This window comes from Equus przewalskii, chromosome 2 (assembly GCF_037783145.1).
Source record: "Equus przewalskii isolate Varuska chromosome 2, EquPr2, whole genome shotgun sequence".
In the NCBI taxonomy this organism is placed as follows: Eukaryota; Metazoa; Chordata; class Mammalia; order Perissodactyla; family Equidae; genus Equus; species Equus przewalskii.
Window position 1 is genome coordinate 51,192,466 of NC_091832.1, and position 23,110 is coordinate 51,215,575.

Genomic DNA, 23,110 nt, shown 5'->3' on the forward strand with positions numbered 1-23,110 from the left:
AGGCAAACCAAGATATATTTTGCTGACCTTTCCCATATACACTTATATTTGGGTGGTAAGCAGTAATTTAGAAAAATAACAGTAAGTTATTTAAATATGAGCATTACTTTGAAATGACCTTAAAAATCTAACGTCTGAAGATTTTTCCTATGTAGCTCCTCTAGCAGAAGAATATTTTATATCAGATAGGTACAGTATGAATTCTAATTTAGATCTGCAGAGAACCACTGTCAATTACATCATCTTTGAATATGAATGACAGTGTTATAATGCCTACGTATTAAACTAGAGAATTTTAACTATTTTATTGCCCCGTCACATGGACCAGTGGGGTGAAAGCTAGGATATAAAATGTCATATTTTATTATAGAACATTGGTTAGTAAACCAGACAATATTAAGATAAAATTTGGGGAGGAAGAGTAGGACTTTTTTTAAACTGGCAAATTAGATTGGTTTTAATAGGCTTTATTTTTTAGTATACTTTTTAGAGCAGTTTTAGGTTTACAGAAAAATTGAGTGGGAAGTACAGAGTTCACACATACCTCCTAATCCCCCACACACAGGTTCTCCTATTACAGTATTAACATCTTGCATTATTGTGGTATATTACAGTTGATGAGCCAATATTAATAGATTATTATTAACTAAAGTCTGCTCTTTGTGTTATACATTCTGTAGCTTTTGAGAAATGTATAATGACATGTATCCATCATTACAGTATCGTAGAGAATAGTTTCATTGCTCTAAGCATCTCCTGGGCTCCATTTATTCTTCATCCCTCATTCCTCCCACATCTTGGCAGCCACTGCTCTTTTTACTGTTTCTACAGTTTCGCCTTTTCCTAAATGTCATATAGTTGAAATCATACAGTATGTAGCCCTTTCACACTGGCTTCTTTCACTTAGTAATATGCATTTAAGGTTCCTCCATGTCTGTTTGTGGTTTGATAGCTCATTTCTTTTATTATTATTATTATTTAGGTTATGATAGTTTACAGCCTTATGAAATTTCAGTTGTATGTTATTATTTGTCAATCATATTATAGGTGCACCACTTCACCCTTAGTGCCCACCCTCCACCCCCCTTTCCCCTGGTAACCACTAATCTGTTCTCTTTGTCCATGTGTTTATCTTCCACATATGAGTGGAATCATACAGCGTTTGTCTTTCTGTATCTGGCTTTTTTCGCTTAATACCCTCAAGGTCCACCCATGTTGTTGTGAATGGGGCAATTTTATCCTTTTTTATGGCTGTAGCTCATTTGTTTTTTTCGCTGAATAGTATTTCATTCTCTGGATGTACCTTAGTTTGTTGATCCATTGACCTATTGAAGGACATCTTGATTGCTTCCAAGTGTTGGCAATTCTGAATAAACCTGCCGTAAACACTCATGTGCAGGTTTTTGTGTGGACTTAAGTTTTCAGCTCATTTGGGTAAATACCAAGGAGCACAATTGCTGGATCATATGGTAAGAGTATGTTGAGTTGTTTAAGAAACTGCCAAACTGTCTTCCAAGGTGGCTGTACCACTTAGCGTTCTCAGCAGCGGTGAACAAGAGTTCCTGTTGCGCCATGTCCTTGCCAAGCATTTGGTGTTTTCAGTGTTTTGGATTTTAGCCATTCAAATAGGTGTGTAATGGTATCGCACTGTTGTTTTAATTTTCAGTTCCCTGATAACATACGATGTTAGGCTTCCCTTCATACGCTTCTTTGCCATCTGTGTATCTTCTTTGGTGAGGTGTCTGTTCAGATCTTTTGCCAAATTTTTAAGTGAGTTGTTACTGTCGAGTTGTAAGAACTCTTGTATATTTTGGATACCAGTCTTCTCTCAGATCTCTCTCTTGCAAAGGTCTTCTCCCAGTCTGTGGCTGATCTTTTTCTTCTCTTAAGCAAATGAGATTCTGTTTGTAAATACAATTCCTAGCAGCTGGAAATTTGAAGAACTACTTAGCGTAAAAAGAAGGGGGGAAACCCTAAGATTCCTCAATTTCCTTGCATCCTCACCAGGCCAGTTGCTTTTATTTGGCTAGCCTATTAATGAAACTACGTATAAGTGCATGATTCTGAAATCCTTTTTATTTAGTCATTGTAAAACGTAATAATGAAGCTTGGTGATTGGTGACCTCAGATAATTGGTAATTGTGTCTGATCACTTCCTTTCCTCTATTATATACAAATTGGTATTTAAATGGCACTTTTAATATTTTAATATGATTCTGCATAAAATACCCTCAAATACTCTAAAGTTTGACTCTTATACCAAATTGATATTAAGAACATATCATTAAAATAATAAATGCATAGTAGCCCAACAGTATCCCTCTACCATGTAACTTAAATAATAAAGAACTCAAAAACAAATAACTCTTGGAAACCAAGACTAAATGAAGTGAACGTCTATACAATTCTCACATGTTGGCTCCTTTAATACTTAACCAATAGGCTGTCACTTTCTGACCTTTGGAAGTCACTTGTTTGACCATGCCGCTGTGTAGTAAAAATCATTATTAAATTTATAAGGAAAAAATCTAATAATATCAGTAGACAGTCTCATTCCAATTTAAATTTAAATTAGAAATGTGGTTTAACACTCTCAACAGGAGTATTGAACTATTATAGGATTGTTCTCCCTGTATAGACCTGCTTTTAAAAACGACGTTTTAGGGAAGTGGTGACATAGCAGAAAAATTTATTTACACGTGTGATTGTTTGAAACTGCAAATTTGGGCTCCCCAAATGGCTGAGTGTTGCCTCCTTTCTTAAGGTGATCTGCTTGGCCTGTATAATCTACTTTCTTACTCAGCCATTTTCATGGCAAAGTGTATTGTTTTGGTCTTTTAATACTGTCAGCATGGCAGAATCAAGTTCCTTAAAAGGCATTTGAGAGGCAAACAACTTTTTTTTTTTTTTTTGAGGAAGATTAGCCCTGAGCTAACATCTGCTGCCAGTCCTCCTCTTTTTGTGAGGAAGACTGAGCTAACGTCCATGCCCGTCTTCTTCCACTTTATATGTGGGATGCCTACCATAGCATGGCTTGCCAAGCAGTGCCATGTCCACATCCAGGATCCAAACTGGCAAACCCCAGGTCGCTGAAGCGGAATATGTGCACTTAACCCCTGTACCACCAGGCCGGCCCCCAAACAACCTTTTTTATAAAGGAAGTGAAGATGGCGAAAAACCAACTGTATTTTTTTTTCTTATTGGAATTCCGTTTATAAATCATAGAGTGCAAAATTTTTATGCTTAAAGCCTGTTACAGCTTTTAAGTGCTGTAAGTAACCATACCATGCAGTATTAATTTCGAAGCCATCCTTTAATGTTGTACAGCTGCCTTTGTCCTTAGAATGGTAGTTTAAAATAATTACACAGCTCTAGGGGCCGGCCCTGTGGCCCAGTGGTTAAGTTCGCGCGCTCTGCTTCGGCAGCCCAGGGTTTCGCCGGTTTGAATCCTGGTCGTGGACATGGCACCGCTCGCCAAGCCATGCTGAGGTGGCATCCCACATGCCACAACTAGAAGGACCCACAACTGTGTACCCAGGGACTTTGGGAGAAAAAGGAAAAGTAAAAAAAAAAAAATAAAGAATTCTCACCCAGATATTCCATCCTTGATAGCAGCAGGAATCTTGGGGATGACTTTGTAGGGGAGGAAGACAATTCCTCTACTGTCTAGGTCCTTCTGGCTGGCCTAAGAAATATACATGATACAGAATAACAGGAGAAGATCAAAGTTTTAAAACATGTATACGTGGGAGAAACCCCAGAAGACTGAATAACACACCAGAATGGCTGAAGTCACCACCTTAAATACCATCTTCAGCTAAAGACAAAGGAGGATGTTGGGGGTAGTGCTTTGGGACTTCAAAGGGGAGGAAGGCAATTTACATGGAGATGGAAATGCAAATGTTTGATAAACAAGTGTTTGCTGTCTGTAGACAATGTGACCCGAGAGACAAAACTGATAAAAATGGGCTTGCTGGTGGGGCTGACCTGGTGGTGTAGTAGTGAAGTTCGTAGGCTCTGCTTCAGCAGCCCAGGGTTCACCAGTTTGCATCCCAGGTGCAGACCTACGTGCCATTTGTGAAGCCATGCTGTGGCTGTCTCCCACATACAGAATAGAGGAAGATTGGCACATATTAGCGCAGGGCCAGTCTTCCTCAGCAAAAAAAACAAGGGCTTGCTGGTGCCTTTCTGTCACACCTAGTTTATGTTATACTATAGTTATCTTACGATATTAGGTCCTTCCTGGAACAAGCCTTCTATCTTAAATTCTTTTTAGGTAGTTAGGGGGAAGGTCAAAGTTTCTTTCAGAATCTTGTCTTAAAAATAAGCAAGGCAAAGAGACACATTTTGGGGTGGCCAATTCTGATCCCCCTCAACTTCCTGAACGTGACTTGTCCCTTCAGCCACTTTACTTGAATAAGGCCTGGCTGCTGTGGATGGCTAGAGCACACTTGTCATCCTAGGCTCTCCCATCACCATATTCCCAGGATTCTCTTGATATCCTTCTCCTGTGTCGGAGTTTCCATTTCCTCCATCCCCTACTTACCTGTTTATGGGATTGCTCTTCTTTTGGTGTGAAGCACTTTCTTTAATAGGAGTGTGGGTGACAGATTCTTGTGGCCTTCCATGCCTGAAATAGCTTTTTCTACCCTCACACTTGGTTACTTGTCTGGGTATAGTGGTCTGGGTTGCTCATTTCCCTTTGGAATCTTGCAGACATTGTTCTGTTGGCTTGTTTCCAGTGTTGCTTTTGTGATGACAAGAACTGTCTGATCATTTGTGTGTTACTTGACTTGGGTTTTATTTTTGTTTTTGTCCCCACCCCTATCCCCATCCCCCTAACCCTGGGGCAGCTTATAGAATCCTCTTTTTGTTCTCAGGTTCCTGAGATTTCACGGGATGTGCCTTGATTTTCGTTTATTATCCTGGTCATTTGGTAGACCCTTTCATTCTGGCAAGTGATGTTCTTCGGTTCTAGGAAGTTTTGTTGAATTATTTTGTTGATAGTTTCATTTCCTTCACTATTGTCTGTTCTGTCTTTCTGGAACTCCTGTTAATTGGATATTGGACCTCTGGGAGTGAGCCTCTCATTTTATTTTTGCTCTCTTTTTTTCCATCACTGTCCTTTTGTTCTACTCTCTGAGAGACTTTATTTTCCAACCGTCTGACATTTTTTGTCTCGGCTTTTTTTTTTTTTTTTTTTTTTGAGGAAGATTAGCCCTGAGCTAACATCTGCAGCCAATCCTCTTTTTGCTGAGGAAGACTGGCCCTGAGCTAACATCCGTGCCCATCTTCCTCTACTTTATATATAGGATGCCTGCCACAGCACAGCTTGACAAGTGGTGCATAGGTCCACACCCGAGATCTGAACCAGCAAACCCAAGGCCACTGAAGCAGAACGTGCGAACTTAACCACTGCACCACCGGGCCAGCCCCTCTGCTATTGTATTTTTAATTTCTACAATCTCTTTTTATGATTTTGAATGTTTCTTTTTTAGATCATCCTATTCTTATCACATAGTTGCAATATATTTTATCTCTTTGATGAGCTTAATATTTTTCCCGCTTTATCTTTTTTTTCAAGTATCCTTCTCCCCCTTTCTGTTTGTTGCAGGTTGCTTTTTGTGTGTGTGTTTAGATCACTACTGTTAGAGAAACTGAGGCATATTAAAATTTTAAGAATTTATTTGAGCAAAAGTCAATTCGAATTGGGCAACATCCAATCTGGTAGATAGAAAGGAGCTCCAAGGAGCTGTACAAAATGAAAGACTTTTGTAGGCAGGAAGGGAGCAGGAACAAGGAAGTTATGTTAGGCAAAAAAGTGGATTGGTTATTGCAAAGTGGCTTTCCTTTAGAGGACAGTAGGGGTCTATCAGGCAGGTTACTTAACTGGTGCTGATCAGGTGATTCTTGATTGGCTAGTTTAAGATTCCATTTCTGGGAGAGCCAAAACTGTAATTAAGTTGCAGTTTGGTGACAGGCTTAGCATACGCGACTCCATTTTGGGCCTGTTCTCTTGTTTTTAAAGATTTTATTTTTTTTCCTTTTTCTCCCCAAAGCCCCCCAGTACATAGTTGTATATTCTTTGTTGTGGGTCCTTCTAGTTGTGGGTCCTTCTAGTTGTGGCATGTGGGACGCTGCCTCAGCGTGGTTTGATGAGCAGTGCCATGTCCACGCCCAGGATTCGAACCAGCGAAACACTGGGCCGCCTGCAGCAGAGCACGTAAACTTAACCACTCGGCCACTGGGCCAGCCCCTGTTCTCTTGTTTTTAACACTATCTTCCACGTTAAAGAGTTTCTTCACATTTCTGGTAATCCTTGTTTATTTGCTTATAATTGAGATGGAGAGACAACCGAGCTGATGAGAAGCTCTTCGTGTGGGGGTGAGGTTTGTCTGCTTGAGGCATTGCAGTGGGGTAGTCTGACTGTGCCATTTGTTGGCTAACCCCCATATTAGTGTATTTTTAGGTATTTCCTTTGTGACTAACAAGATTCTCAGGGGAAAATCTTCCTACCTCCTGCCTAGAGAGCGCAGTCTGGTCGCTGGCATTTCTGGCTGGAAGGGACTCAGCAGCACTCAGTGTGCCACGTGGCCACCCCATCAACCTGTCAGCTACATGGTGCCAGATTCTCAGTCGTGCTTTGGACTGGCTGCATGTCTCCCAGTCCAGAGAAAGTGGGGCAGTCGTTCAGAGGCGTAGAGTAAGGGAAGATACTGGGAACCTCACTTCTCAAAAATACTTTGGCCCTCTTCTTCCTTGCTTTGGCCACCCCACTTTACCTTCGCGTCAAGCGCGGAGTGTAAATCGCTTGGTTTTCAGCTCCTCTCCCTGCCGGCAAGGGATTTGGTTTCTTGAGTCAGTGAAGTCAGTTACCACCAGTTTTCCTGGATTGCAAAATTTTGTTGCTATTGTCCCCTCTCCTGTTCCCAGTCATAATCCTTGTGGGACTATGATTTTTTTAAAAATTCCTTTAGTGTTGTTTTAGTTGAGTTTTGGGAAGGAGCAAAATTGGATGTGTGGTCAATCTGCCATTTTAACCCAAAGTCCCTTTAAAAGCTTTTAAGAGTTAGACTTACCCATTTACGCAGGACGTTTTTATGAAGCTATTTCTGTGTGCCAGACACTTGTCCTTTCCATGTAGGGTGTGCATTGGTGCTCGTTAACTAAAATCTCAATACATAAATAATTACCATAAATGGCCATTTAAACAAAGATGTGAATCACTTGTGGAAGGATTTGAGTATTACAGACATTAATATGGACGTTGTGTAAGTTAAATCCCTCTGAACAAATGCCTATGACAGTGGTAATACAGTTCTGTTTCTCTGGGGAAATATGTGCTGAATACCACCCATGGATGCCAGTAATACAGCTGATCCTTATTGCTTGTGGTACTTATGTTTTATCAAGTCATCGAGAACACTGAATTCGCAGATACTGAACCATTGCTCCAAGAGGATATCATAGGGTTAGGTTCCTGCCACCCTCTGGTCACAACATTTTTGTCAACAAGTCATCCTATAACCTTGTTTTATTTGTGTTTCTGTTTAAAGACACCTTATTTAATATGCCTGAATGGAGCTTATCTGACACATATTTTCACATAGCCTTCTTGTGCCTAGGAACACTAGACAGCACTTTAGCACTGTTTGGGGGCCATTTTAAACAATAAAATCAGCAACACAAAACTGCAAAACATGGCACTAAATAAACCACAAAACGGGCTTTTCCACTTTTTTACAGTATGAGAGCTGAAACAAGAAAGCAAGGTGTCCCCTTGTTCCACTTCAGCTGGGACCCATTCTGTGCGTGTACGCAGGTGACTGCAAAATTGCTGCAAGTATTGATTTGGGGGTTACTAATAAATTTTAGCAAGTGGGTAAATTTGCAAATACTGAATACACAAATAATGAGGGTCAATTGTCTATATTATCCCTGTCACTGAGCAAGGGCTCATCCCCTCATTTGCACAGAAGCCAATACTGTGGTACATCAGTCTTTGAGAAAAGAAACAGTTTATTATGCAGTCAGTTGGTAAGGAGATGGAAGGACAGGCTCTGAACTCTGTTTCTGATCCAAGGTATGGGGTAAGGTTTCAGGGATCAGTGAGGGCAGGCTGGTATGCGCTGGCAGGATGAGTTCCATTGGCAGATCAAAATTTTTTCTTCTGCGCGTGCTCCTGGCTGGCTCCCCGCTCCTGAAAAATGGCTTTTAACGTCCTGTTGTTAAGCTGAGGTCAGTTATGGGAGGTGGGGGGGATGGGGAGATGACAGTGAACAAGGGCAGGTTGCTGTGCAGATTTAAGTTATTGCCTTCTCTATTAATAAAAGTTTCTGGAGATTTAGAGTCATCCTCCCCTTCTTGGCACAGAGAGGGAGGCAGCCTTACAAATGGAGATTTCTTTTACAAATCTAAATTTCCCTTCCAAAAGGATAACTTCTACCAGGTTTTCAGAGCTTTTCCTATGTCTGCTGTTTTTTTTAATAATCATCAGCTCAGAATAGCCCTTATGCCAAAGAGGCATATTTTGGGGTGGCACATTCTGTTCCTGGTCCTGTGGTTACATCCCTAATGCCCCTAGCCCCACAAGGAAAGGCCTTTATAACCCCTCTAGAGTTATATGGATGTTATATGGATTTGCATATGCTTGTAAAAACCGTTGTTGTCTGGAGTTTTTACTGGCCAATGTAATCAGTAATAGCCAGTAATACCCTGAGTCATTAACAATTTACATACATTACCTCATTGACTTTTACAAACTTGTGCAGCAGATGTTATTTCTATTTAAAAGAAGTGGAAACTCGTTTGAATGACAGGAGTCACTTATTTGTGCTCCTCACAGCTAGTCAGTAGAGGAGTAGGGATTTGTCTGACATCTGAGGTCATTGCTGTTACCCTGGACTGAGCCTCCCTCCAAAAGCATCCTTGTGCTGACGGGTCGGTTACTGAAGTTGTGAGTAAGGCTCCTGTGCTGCAGTGAGAGGGATGTATGGGAGTGCTACCTGGTTTATGTTGTAAGTGTAATTCTCTCTTTAAAAAATTTACGTTGGCTTTTGTTTTTGTGGTCATTTTAATTTTAATATTTGCTTACTTTTGAATCTGAATTATTTTTGAATTATGTAATTAAAATAGGAAGGATAGTATAAAATTCTATGATAGAATTGATAGTCCTTTGAAAAATAAGATAATAAAATCCACTTATTTTACACAGGAGAAAACCAGAGCTCCAGGAAATTAACTTGCCCAAAATCACACAGTTAGTTGCTAAGCCAGTATCCAAACTGTACAACTCCCAATCTAATTCTTTAAGTTTTATGTAGCCCCTTGTACTCAAAAGATTCTTTTAACCAAATGTGGCAAAGATTTAGTACCCAAAGTTAAGCCAAAACCTATTGTACTACCACATGCTCACTACTTTTTAACTTTAACTTCTTGGAGTGAACCACTGATATGAAACAAAATTGCTTTCGAGCAGGGGAAGAAAACTCAGCTGTCTGCAGGGGCCAGCAGTAGGAACTGTGGAGAGAGCCGGCCCCAGGGAAGCATTGCCCTCCTGACGTCATCTGATTAGTGACACTTGAAAATGCAGGTTCAGTATTATCAGATCTTCTCATGCTAGAAAAGCAGATATTATTATAAATATTGACAACTATGTCATACTTTAAAACGACACCATAAGACATAAAACAAAAGCGTCTGAGGGCCAGTTTGAGGCCACCGGTTTGGAGCCTGTACTTTAAAGGGTTTAGCTTACAGTGCAGCTTTCATTCCGTCGCGCCGTTAGTGACTCTGAGAAGGAACTAAGACCAGTTTTCTGGTGATATGTTAAATGAAAACTCTTGAGTTAAATTTATAAGACAAATACACCAGGCACAGTTAGTCTGGCTGTTTATTTCATGAAATAATTTGTTTAGATGTGTTTTGGCTGCATGTTACCCACAAAACATAGATCATATGTGTTTATTACCAGTTAGAGTTGATTCGTATTTTGAAGTCATGTGTAGAATTTTGCAGTCTCATATGTTAGCAGACTTGCTACGCTTATCTAATACATGCAAGGCTCTCATAGCATTATCACTTGCTGAAAATAGGTATTTTATCTTGCTTTACGGCAGTAGACATTACACAGCATCTGCAGTGCTCTTAGAACTCTCAGCAATAGAGTGTCCCCAGATGCATCCAGAGTCTTACCTTATTTCCTAAGAAAATAATGGGAGTTACGGTTCTTAAAACATGAATTGATATAAAACTAAAGCATTCTAAATCTAGAGTACAATTAGCAGTTACTGATGAACTTCTTTCCCATTAGTATCAGAAAAAAATAGATGAGAGTAAATACCTGGAGAATTTTGGGAGAACTGTGGCATTCATCCATCTTTTTTTAAAGCTTCTTATTGAAATGTACATACAGAAAAATACACACATTATAAAAGAACAATTCAGTGGATTTTCTCAAAATGAACATGCCTGTGTAGCCAGCACCCAGATTAAGAAATGAAACATTTATTCATACTACTATTGATGGGTATTTGGGTTTCCATTTGAGACCTATTAGATTTAGTGCTGCCATGAATGTTCTTGTACATATTTTTTCGGTGAACTTAGCACATATCTCTGTTGGGTGTATACCTGGGAGTGGAATGGTTGGGTCTAGGATATCTGTATATTGCCAGTTTTTCAATGTGTTTGAGCCACTTCAGACTCCACTAGCAGTGTATGGCTTCCAGTTGTTTCATATCCTAACCAGCACTTGATCTTGGCTTTTTCATCCCCGTCATTCTAATGGATATATCTCACTGTGGTTTGAATTTACATTTCCTGATGATTATTGAGATTGAGCACCTTTCATTTGCTTATTGGCCATTTGGATATCCTCTTATAAAGTCCAGATTCATGTCTTTTGCACTGTCTTTGTAAACTTTTTCCCTTTAACTTTTAAAAATAAATAGTTTGCTTATATAAACATTTTCATTCAGAGAGCTAGCTATTTTCCCCCCATTGACTCTACTGCAGTGAAAAACATCTTAGAGATCTGCTGATATATGTATAAAACCAAAATAGCTTTGGCCCACAAGATTACCTTCTAGATAACTTTATAAACAAGAGGGAACCTTGCATGGAATGTTCTTTTCAGGCCATTTAACCTATCAACATTTATTATCAGTACAAAAGAAAAGTAGTAATAAACAGATGTACTTTTTAAAAAATTAGTGTTTGGAATAGACTTTTGCCTTTTTGGTTTTATGAATTTGTTTTGTGAATTCTGACTGGAAACAGTATCAGCTGCTAATTGGTAATATGTTAGTAATTAGAAGAGTTTATTTAGAAAAAGAAAGTAGCTTAAATTTGTCCTTTTAAATAATTTTTATCCATACAGTTGTTGAGGTTTTTTTCCTGCTTACAAGTAATATATGGTTGTGGTCAAAAATTCAGAAGTTATAGAAATTGAAAGTCTCCCATAACCTCACCTCCTAGAGATAATTTTTTGGTTTGAATTCATCCAGATTTTCTTCTTTGAATTTGCTAACATATTTCACAAATGATATACTCTACGTACTGTTTTGCCACTTGCTTGTTTAACCTAACAATAATTGTTGTTACTGAATTTTTAGGAGTTTTTAAAAAATAATTATCTATGATAATTAGATACCCATTATTGACAATAAGAATGCCTTGTTGAATAGATAAAAAATAAAAAGTAGGGGCCTCCCGGTGGCACAGCGGTTAAGTTCTTACGTTCTGCTTCGGCAACCCAGCGTTCACTGGTTCGGATCCCGGGTGTGGACATGGCACCGCTTGGCAAGTCATGCTGTGGCAGGCATCCCACATATAAAGTAGAAGAAGATGGGCACGGATGTGAGCTCAGGGCCAGTCTTCCTCAGCAAAAAGAGGAGGATTGGCAGCAGATGGTAGCTCAGGGCTACTCTTCCTCAAAAGGAAAAAAACGTAATTAGTATATCAATTTTATTAACTTTACTTATAGATCTTTAAAATGGTACATTTTCTGGCAGATTCAGTATGCATCTTTTAATTTACCTAACAGAGTATTTTCCTAGTACACAGAAGAATTCCAACTAAGGAAGATCTAAATTAATGGAGTTTATAAGCAGGTTGAAAGTGGCTTGATTTTTAAGCAGTTCTTTTTATATTTAAGTCATCCTAACCATGGAAATTCCCCTACTGAGTTGGTAATTCCCCTCTGTTCTTCTTGAGAACTTCTCTGGATTGAGCCTGCACTTTGCACTTGGATAGGATGATGCCTGCTGATCATTTCCGGCCGCTGGGGTGGCTGTCAGACGAAGGCTGTGCCTGCTCTGCAGAGAACTTGCGTATCTCACTGGTCGTCCAAGGGTTGTGCTTGTTTTCTAGTTCAGTGCTCGGCATCATGGGAATGTCATCAGATCTTTCCTAAAAGCGAATATCCCGTCTCTGGAAATCTCCAGGTGGTTTTTTTTTTTTAAGCAGTGAGACTAATTTAAAAGTATATACTATTAGTCTTTTCAAACAGTGTTTTACAAAGTAAAATAAAGTCCAAGGTATTCTGTTTTGTGGAGTAGTATAACATCTAATGTACAAACAAAATCTTCATTTTTCCTCTAATCTAGAAGCAACTCTTCGGATAAATTATTATTTTGAAATGAGAATAATTGAGCTACATTTTCCCCATCTAGATTTAAAAGACTATAAAATAATGTTGTTGCTAAATATTAAAGAAGATAAATTCCTTTTTTTTAATTGAGTTCATAATAGTTTACATCAATGTGAGATTTCAGTTGTACATTATTTCTTGACTGTCACCATGTAAGTGCTCCCCTTCTCCCCCAGGGCTCCCCACCCCCTTCCCCTGGTAACCACTGAACTGTTTTCTTTGTCCCAGTACTTGTTTATATTCCACACATGAGTGAAATCATCTGGTGTTTGTCTTTCTTGGACTGGCTTATTTCGCTTAGCATAATTCCCTCTAGATCCTTCCATGTTATCGCAAATGGGATGAATTTGTCTTTTTTTCTGGCTGAGTAGTATTTCATTGTGTGTGTGTGTGTGTGTGTGTGTATATATATATATACACACACACACACACATATATATATACACACCACATAAAGAAGATAAATTCTTTTAATACCTTTATTGTAACTGTTGTTGGTAAAATCGGTGTGGTCTTGTGGGGTTGATTGTCTTGTGTTTCTTGTACTAAAGCAGGACTTTGCTGGTTGAAGATCACCTTCCAGTTTTGTGAAATATTTCACCCAAACGTGCTTTTCTGTTCCCGTGGTACCAGATTGAAGTTTCTCTGTGCATGATAGGGTTGGCAGCCTCAGGAACAGAAAGTAGACGTTCTTGTCTGGAGGCTTTTCTGTGACTGAACCAGCATCATGTAATAGATGTTCTTAATAAGAAGTAGTGAATGGGAGCAGGTTTAATATAGGCATCACTTTGCAAAGCGGGAAGATGCTGTGGTGTGTGTTGCTACTCTAAATGTAAAGTACTAGTTTTAATAGCTAATCAAATCATTATAGGATAAATTATTTTATTCTGGGCCCCCAAAGTGATTCGAAATAATCTAGCTATTCGATGAGCTTTGGAAACACTTGGATCCTAAAGAACGTAAACGTAAATGTCTCATTCCCCTCTCCTTCCATGGGTAGTGTGGGCAACCCAAATAAAGTGACTGTCAACCTGTGGTTGGTAGATGTTTCCACTAATTGTTTGGGAAAACAAAATTGTTTCCATTTGTTCTTCTGGAAACAAAGAAATAGAGCTATAGTTCTTCAAACTGTTTGTATAATGGTCAAATTACTTTTTTGTTTTTTAAACAATCTTGTTTCCTGAGCTGAGAACTCATTACCAGACTTACCCTGCAGTATGTTTATGTCTGCTAAATTAAACCAAATCAAAACAAAACAACAACCAAAAAAGCCCGCCATAACCTGCATGTAGGTTTTTAGCGGTAAGGAGCTACTGGTAACAGATGCTTAGCCATTGTTGTGTGAGCAGCTTTGTTGGAATAAACATAAACAAGAGTTGCACTGGGGGAGCTACTGGAACTGATTGATCAGACTTTAAGGAGAGTCATTATACTTTAAGCAGCATGACTATTTAGGGAGTATCTGTTCAAGATATTGGAAAGCTCACAGTGTGTTGTGTGGTGGTTAAGGGGGTTATGAGGCTGCTGCTGCTCCCTAATACCAGATTTTATAGCTATCTTTCAGTTTAGTTAGGGTGTCTTTCTGTTGATGTCTTATGCACTAGCTATTGTTTAAACTTGTTCCCTCTCTTTATATAGGAGGAGGGGAAAACCAGCCTGCTAGATTGAAACAAAACCTTGTGAAGGAGATTTAACCCCTTGCTTAGGAATGTAGGGATTTATAATTAAACGGATTCATTTGTCATTAGGGTCTTGGACCAGTATTGGCAAGTATATCACTGACTTTCACATGTCTTTTATGGATATATGTAATTAGTTAGGTTTATTCTCTATTCCTTGTGTTTATAAACTGTGTGAAAGAATCAAGTACTGCTTATAGAACATCGTTACTTGAGATCTGACTTTGTAAGTGCAGTTTTCTCTGTGTTTTGAACTGAGGAAGGCATTAAGTGGGATCCTTGGAAGTCAGAGAGAACAAATTCAATGTGAGCCTAATCAGAGTCCCACCATGTTTTGAAGGGCGGTTCGTTTGTTCGGCTGTGGAGTGGGAGTTGTTTTTGTTCTTTGGGGGCTCTCTGAAGTGAAATGGATGCTCTTAGAGTGTCAGTATTTGTCTTTCTTGTTTCCTTTAGGTTAATGTTTGAAAGTTATTAATCAGGTTGAGTAAGATGGGTATCCTGCCCTAGAGGTTTTCCTGTTTAGTGGAAAAGCTGAGATTTATAAAGTCACACCAAAATGAAATAAAGTGATAATGAAAAGCCTTGGGCAGACTGGCTCTATAATATTTCTTAGGCTATTTGTGCAGGTTGGTTTGTTTAATTATTATTATTATTTTTGTTATTGTCAGAATTGTCGTTTCTAATAGTAGGATCCCTCACACCATTTAAATCAAATCTTGCTTGCTACCATAGAAAATGGGCTCAGAATATCTTCTTAAAGTCCAAACCATTCCTTTAAAGACTAACAGATGTTTGCCCTCCTTTCCAGTCAGTGAAAGATGAACTCTTACTAGTTCCTTTCCTCTTTGCTTTTAAACATGGCATTAAGTAAAAGTAGATTTGCATCCTTTTGGGGTTTTGACCAAAGTACACACCCATCCCCTTCCTGCCTCCCTGGAACTGGTTCAAGATTTGGAGAGAAGGGTTTGTTTGGGGGCGTTTCCCTTGTCTTATCTCTGTGTGAGCATATGCTAGGGTTGAATTTATTTTGACCCTTTCGTTTTAAATTTGGAACCAAAGCAAGAGTTTAAAGTACAACAGAAGAAGAGAGCCTGCTGTACTTGAGACATGAGGGACCCAGGGAGGAAGGTGCGTACATGCATTCAAGCTTTCCCGCAGAGCCTGGCCATCTTTATTCGTATACTCAATTATAAGCTAATAATTACTAGATGAAGGGAAAATATTTAAAACTATATAAAGATGTGTGTGACATTTATATTATGTGCTTAAGTTTACAGCCGTGCCTCTAGTATCCACAATTTGAAATTGATGGCAGAACAAGTAAATTCTGAATTTTTATTTGAAAGCTTTTTGGAAAAGCTTTGGAGGATGGATATTTGCAAGCAAAAAATGTATCATTTGTGATTGATCTTTAAGGGAATGACTGAGAAAGTATATAGATATTTTAGGCATTAATATTATTTTGTCTTCTAAAGCATCAAATAAAGAGAACTATAAAGAGTTGTTATTAGATAAAGGTTACCCAGATTCTCCTTAAGGTTGAGAAGCAAATCTGTCTTCATTGATTATTATTTATCTTTGTCCGTTAATTTTGAGCACAGTACCTTGCATGTGTAGTTGACTTCTTTCTGGACTGATCTTTTCCAGAGCCTGGCCCAACTAGAGAATCTGTGCAAACAGCTGTATGAAACAACAGACACAGCCACTCGACTCCAGGCAGAGAAAGCCTTGGTCGAATTCACCAACAGCCCCGACTGCCTGAGCAAGTGCCAGCTACTCCTCGAAAGAGGAAGTGTACGTAAGATTTGAAAACCCTGAAGGATAACAGAGGCTTAGGAAAATGTATTCTGGTTCTAAGTTTAGGGGTGGACTGGGATTGGTTCTTGGTTCCTCTAGGTGCCTCTGCCATCTTAATTTCACTTTTAAAAAAGCACCATACCTGGGAGGTTGGCAAAAAATACCTACAGCCTCAGCAGGAAAATCTTGTTGAACATACATTTTGTCCTGTCATTTTTCATCTTGAATCACACTTCTGGGACTCTTTCTCTGTTCTACACTTAAGTACCACTTCATATCCTTCGCACAGAAGACAGGGCTGTATGTAAATGACTTCTTATCCACAAAGTCCGTGTCACCCTACAAGATCTCCAGTCTTCTCTGTTTTTCCCCCTCTGTACCACAGCTGCTTCTTAGTGCCTTAGAAATGTAGGGTAAAAATGATCTTGACAATGAAATTAAAGGAAGTATAGTTTTAGAAATGGAATTAGAGTCTCTTCTAGCTTAAAAATGGCAATGCAGTGATCAAAATAATGTTTTTAATGAGGCATAATTTGATTAAATTAATATTTTGGCAAGATGGGGGTGTTAGGAAGGGTAAGACTCCAACCAGGGTATCATGACAGGGCACCGAGAGAGTCAGAATCGCGACTAGACTAGCAGCTAACACCGTGCTGAGCTCTGGAGGGACGTGTGGAAAGAACAGCAGTTCTTTGCTGAGAGGGTGGAGTTGTAGATGGCTCCACTGTTAAGTCTTCATTAGTAGTGTTATGCTGTTTATGGAGTAAATAGAACAGATTACACTTGGCTCAAAATTGCCGCTTAGTAGCTGAGGGAGCTAACGCTTCTCCCAGGCATCTGAAGGTTACAGAGTCACGGCCAGAGATTGTATGCTGCTCTGTTTGTTTTCGCACGTAGTTGGTATATTTCTTTTCAATCACTCGGTCTTAGAATTGATCCACTTACGTTTGTGCTTTCAGAGATAGACCACTAGCTCTTCCAGTGGATTCCCACTGGAGCCCCACTATCATCCCTGACTGTTAACTCCACTTCCTCATGTTGACAGTCAGCAGGCTGGAATAAAATAGGATTGGTGCAATACTAAAAACACTCAATTATAGTAGGTTCTTCCCTTTTAATCTCTGTTGACTTCTTAGTGACTTAACAGATTTATTAGAATTATGTGTAAAAACTATGCATTATATATTGTATAGTTATACACTATGTTATATATGTATAGTCCTTCTTGCATTATTTGTGATTTGACTTACCTGCTGTAATCAGTTTAAACCATGTTCAGGGGTGTTGAATAAAAATTACATGTCAAATCACTTTCATAGATTTTTTCTTAAGCTTAATTTTTTTTTTTATGAGATTGGCACCTGAGCTAACATCTGTTGCCAGTCTTCCTTTTTTTTCTCCTCTTCTTCTCCCCCCAAAAGTCACCTAGTATATAGTTGTATATTCTAGTTGGAGGTCCTTCTAGTTGTGCTGTATGGGACACCAACTCAGCATGGCTTGATGAGCGGTGCCATATCCACGCCCAGGATCAAAACCGGTGAAACCCTGGGCCGCCAAAGTGGAGCAAGTGAACTCAACCACTCAGCCACGAGGCAGGCCCCTAAGCTTAAATTTTTTTTATAACTGGTCGCATTACATAATGCCTATGGATAGGCCTACTGTCTTAAGGATTTATAGTTTGATGGAAGATTATCCTTGACCCTTGATTAAATTACTTTGATGGTTCTGAATCTCTCCCTGTTATATGACATGATATAATATAGCCACACAGAAGAATTCCCACACAGCACCTTCTTATACATTATGATCAGATAGAGAACTCTGATTCTCTGTAAGGTTAAAATTCATTAAAATCAACACTTGAGAATATGATAATGCTATTTCATTGCTTAGGGCATAATTTTCCTTTCTCATAAGTAATTGTTATGAATTTACTTTAAAACTGGCATATGTGTTCCCCAAAGCTGTAGCTGACTGATAGCTGTGCTGATGGAAAGATACAGTTTGGGCATTAACTATACAGTGTAATGTGATGGTTCCCTCTAATACTTCCTTTCTTATTTTTACTACTATACTATAGGAATTCTGAGGTAAAACTTTTTGAAACATCATTGTAACAAGGCTATTGAAGGGAGAAGATTTCTTGGTTTAAATGACAGAAGAGATCTGTCTTCTAGAGATCCTAATGTCTTTCTGAAAAGATCCCCTCTGGCGTCTGCCCCCTCAAAGTGATGCAGATGTCTGTATTGGATTTTGTTTGATCAGGCCATTGACTTTATCCTGCCCCTGTTCGTGATTGAAATCAGTTAAATGAGCACATATGCTATGTGGGACTCATTTTTCCTTAGAATGATAGATCCCCTAAAATCTGGAGGATCACATATAGCAAAACTGGTTACTTTTTCTTGAATCTGAGCACAGATTTCCAAGTGAAAAATCTTATGACTGAGTAACTCAGTAAAATTGAATTCTAAGACCTTTACCCCCTCTTTTCACAGTCATCTTACTCCCAGTTACTGGCAGCTACTTGCCTTACAAAGCTTGTATCACGCACAAACAACCCTCTACCATTGGAACAACGGATAGATATTCGTAAGTAGAGAATTGTCTGTTCTCTCGTAAAGAAATTAGTTTGTCTAATGATTTGCTAGTAATAGTTAAGTTTATGTTGCTTGTTTGATAACATTTTAAAATTGCTAAGCCTATAGAATATCTAGAATCCGGTTTTTTCCAGAATTTTGGGCTTATGAAAGTCAAGAGGGCCCAATCTAATTGCTTCCAGATAAAGCCTGAGTCATTCCTTTTGTCTTCAGGAGGTTTCTTTCATTCAGTCTTTACTGTCACTAGGAACTTAAGAAAAACATTGTAAGGATTATTAATTCTGTGTAGACCATGTTAGTTAACTCTAGGAGTAGATTCAACGCCATACTTCAGAGTCTTCATTGTGATAAGTATAAAATTCTGAGTTGGAAAGCCTACTAATCTTGAATTCAAAGTCCTTTTTCTCAGTAGCGTGAGGAATTAAGGGAGTTTGGGGTAAATAGTCTAAATTTACCATGTCTTGGACAGTGGCACATTTAAAGACGTACACCCTTCCCTAGCAGAGCTTTCTACTATGTGGGGTATTTTTGTTTTATAGGGAACTATGTGCTCAACTACCTTGCCACTCGGCCAAAGTTGGCTACTTTTGTGACACAAGCACTTATTCAGTTATATGCCAGAATCACAAAACTGGGCTGGTTTGACTGTCAGAAGGATGACTATGTCTTCAGAAATGCAATCACAGACGTCACAAGGTTTTTACAGGTATGATGTACATATTTGAGGTAATAGGAGTGAGAGAAGCAACATATATATACTTATATACTGATCTACCTTTTAAAAATTACACCAAGTGGAATTATTTGGTACATTATCTTCCATCTTTTTTATCCTTACTGTGTCTTGGCTTTACATGTTTACATGCCAGCACATGAAACCCTGCTTTCCTTCTTTCTAATGCCTAGACTGTTGCAGTCTAAAATTCTGTAATGTCACCAATCCCTTGTAATAAAGGTGGGCATTTCGTTTGTTCCTGTACTTTAGATGGTAAATACTTCAGTGAACATCCTAGTATATAATCCTATCATACTTTGAATAAGTGTGTTTGTAGGTGAATTCCAGATCTTGGGATTATTCAGTCAAAAGGATGGGTGCGTTTTTGGCTTTCAAGGATACTACCAAATTACCCTCAAACAAAAATCCAACAATTAAAAAGAATTCCTGTTTCCCTGTACCTCCATCCTGGGAGCTCAGCTTTTTAATTTTTCTAATTTAATCAGTAAAAAGAATTGGCGTCTCAGCATCTGAGTAACACATGAGATGGAACAAATTTCCATATGTTAAATTCACTACTTATTTTTGTTTTTCTGTGAACTTCCTATTTATGTCTTGTGTCCTTTTTTATTGGCTTCTTTGCCTTTTTCTTATTGTTGTATATAGTCTCTTTATAAATTATGTTATGCATTCATTTGTCATTTATCTTAAATGTGATTTGCCAGTTTCTCCTTTTATCATGTATATAGTATAGTACTTATGGGTATTTTTAAAATACAAAAGGTTTCCATTGTGATGAAGTCGGATTTAGCAGCCTACCTTTATGGCAGTTAGGTTTTATGTCCTGCATAACAACGGCTTTTTAAACTGTAATTCCTTGCTACCTTCTCTAGGCAGTTTTTTTGCAGAGGGAGACTCACCCTCAGCTGACATCCACTGCCAGTCTTCCTCTTGTTCTATGTGAGCCACCACTATAGCATGGCTACTGACAGACCAGTAGTGTAGGTCCATGCCTGGGGAACCGAACCCGGGACCCCAAAGCAGAACGTGCCAAACTTAACCACCAGGCCACCAGGGCTGGCCCAAGGCAGTTTTAATAGAGACACAGGATTCTGTCATTTTAAAAGCATGACTGCATTCCAGGGGCCAGCCCCATGGCATAGTGGTTAAGTTTGGCACACTCTGCTTCAGTGGCCCAGGTTCACGGGTTTGGATCCTGAGTGCGGACCTCCACCACTCATCAGCCATGCTGTGGCAGTGACCCACATTAAAATAGAGGAAGATTGGCAGAGATGTTAGCTCAGGGCTAATCTTCCTCAAGCAAAATAAAGAGGAAGATTGGCAACAAATATTAGCTCGGGGCAAATCTTCCTCACAAAAAGGAAAAGTATGACTGCATTCCACGTGCTGAAATCATCCTGCACACACCAACTCTTTCTGCCTTACGTGTTTTTACCAGGATAGTGTTGAATACTGCATCATTGGCGTCACAATTTTATCTCAGCTAACCAATGAAATTAATCAAGTAAGTGCTACAGCCTTCCTCCTTGAAGTAAGTGCCATATTTTTTCTTAGTATTGGTGTTTTCTGCTGTGTGTGGGATGATCTTTTTTGGCAGTTGTGTGCTTTTGCGGTAAGTGATTAATGCTCTTTTGAAACAAAATAGTTCCATTGGGTTTTCCTCTGTAACAGCAGTCTACCTGACTCTTATTGTCCTCATCCCCTTCTGTCTCCAGAATATTTTATCCTCCCATCTCAGCTTTCCTCACTGTTAACGTTCATTGTTAGAGATGAGAGCAGTGGTCATAAGTCAAAACTTTAAAGAAATAATTGCTTTGCCAGTGAAAGAGAATGAGTCCAAAAAAGGAATCATGAAAGTGGGACCAGCATCATTTATGTGCCCCTTCTGCGTATATTAATATATGTTTATAATCACTTAAAAAATCAGTTTTCATTTGCTATTATGAAAGAGTTTGCTGGTGATCTTTTCAGAATGCATAAAGCATTCTACTAAATACCAAATAGTTTTTTAAATAGTGATCAATGTCACAGATTACTACAGAGGAAATACCAGTGGCTTTCTTTTGCTCTGGCTATTATTTTTTTCAGTCATTTACTTTGTATCCAGCTAAAATTTTGTAATTATTCAACAGGCCAGTATTAATATTAGTTATAACATCTCACCCTTCAGTTATCAGCTGTTAATTACATTGGCATCACTGTTGCTATTGCTCGTATTTATGCAGACATTTTTATTAACCCTGAGAAATTTTAATTGTTGAGTTGCTACTATTTTAAATGAACTAGCTTATAGCCCATTAAAATCTGGATGCATATTGTGTTCTTTGTCACATGCAATCCCCACTGTGGTCAGTAGTTAGCAGAATAATAATGCGTATACTTTTGACTGATTGCTATGTGACAGGTACTGTTCTAAGCACTTTACTTATATTAACTAATTTTATTCTCACAATATTTCTGTGAGATAGGTACTGTGGTTATCACATTTTTCCAGATAAGAAAACTGAAGTACATAAAGGTTAAATAATTTGCCAAAGGTGTCACAGTTAGCAAGCAACAGTATCTGAATTCAGACCCACGTAGGGTGATTCAGTGCTTGTGCTCTTAACAACTGCCTTATTATTTAACCACCACTGCCTTCGGAGTAGGAGAGCATGTATTAAACTAAGTTCAGAGATTGTGAGGTTAATGTTCTCCCCTTTGAAGCTTGGCCCCACAACATACATCAATGTTGGTATGAAAAAAAAGCTTTTCAAAATTTTGCTTATCATTCTTAAGAAAACAAGAGAAATGTGTGTAACGTATTTAACATATAATTATTCTCTGTATTATGATCAGCATAACAGATTATATGTAATATATGTAATCTAGCAATACCTTATTATCCAAGATATTTATGATAACACAGTGACACTGAAGCTAGAATTGGGGAATATTTTTAATTTCTGTATAACTTAATTTCCTGTTAGTTTTTAGGTTGTCAAATTTAAATCAGGAAGTATATTTCTGTTAATATTTCTATTGAACTTAGAAGTAAAATCAAGGAGGGTCCATAACTTGGTTGTCTGTCAGAAATCTTGCTGCATTATTCTTTTCTTTAATGTGCCAGAAGCAAAGTGAGCTCCCTGTTAGATGAATTGGTTAGTATATAGAAGAAATTGAAGCTTTCAATAAGTGGTTAGACTAAAAATACCCTTAACGACCTTGAAATTCCTTTATTCCGCTTACTGAGTGCCTACTGTGTGTCAGGAATAGAGAGCATATTAAAGAAGTTAAAGACTTAGTCATTAACCACAAAAACCTTTAAAATTTGGCTGAAAAGACAAGAACAGAGGAATAAGTGAGAGACTGGTACGACCATTTAATTGAGGTGCTCACTTCTGTGGTGTAGACTACATGTTGAAATGGGTTAGAGAAGGAAGAGAGTATTAATAGGCTGTTGTCACTTATCTTAAATTCATGGCTGTTGGCTCATGACCGTTTCAGGAATTCTGCAGTAACTTCAGCGCTGAGCCTGTTGTTTACCAAGACCTAAGCCGCGCTGATGTTTTTGAGGCTAGGCCTCAGTTCAGCATGATAATAGTTAGTGGCAATATCTGCCAACAGCTTTGTTAAATGTTACCTCCCTAAGTGCAGAGGAAATTAA

General features: G+C 38.6%; 1 protein-coding gene across 8 annotated transcripts in view; it reads left to right on the plus strand.

Annotated features, from left to right (window-relative positions):
* Positions 1-23,110, plus strand: part of XPO7 (exportin 7) — a 105,411-nt gene that overhangs the window by 51,115 nt on the left and 31,186 nt on the right. For 2 of the 8 annotated variants that reach the window (XM_070606724.1, XM_070606721.1), the window contains exons 2-5: positions 15,979-16,125; positions 18,627-18,720; positions 19,268-19,434; positions 20,903-20,995. In XM_070606724.1, coding sequence (XP_070462825.1) covers positions 15,979-16,125; positions 18,627-18,720; positions 19,268-19,434; positions 20,903-20,995 — 501 coding nt within the window. Of the gene's footprint in view, positions 1-15,261; positions 15,460-15,978; positions 16,126-18,626; positions 18,721-19,267; positions 19,435-20,902; positions 20,996-23,110 lie in introns of those variants that run through there. The other 6 variants (XM_070606707.1, XM_070606723.1, XM_070606722.1 and 3 more) reach the window with 5 other exon arrangements.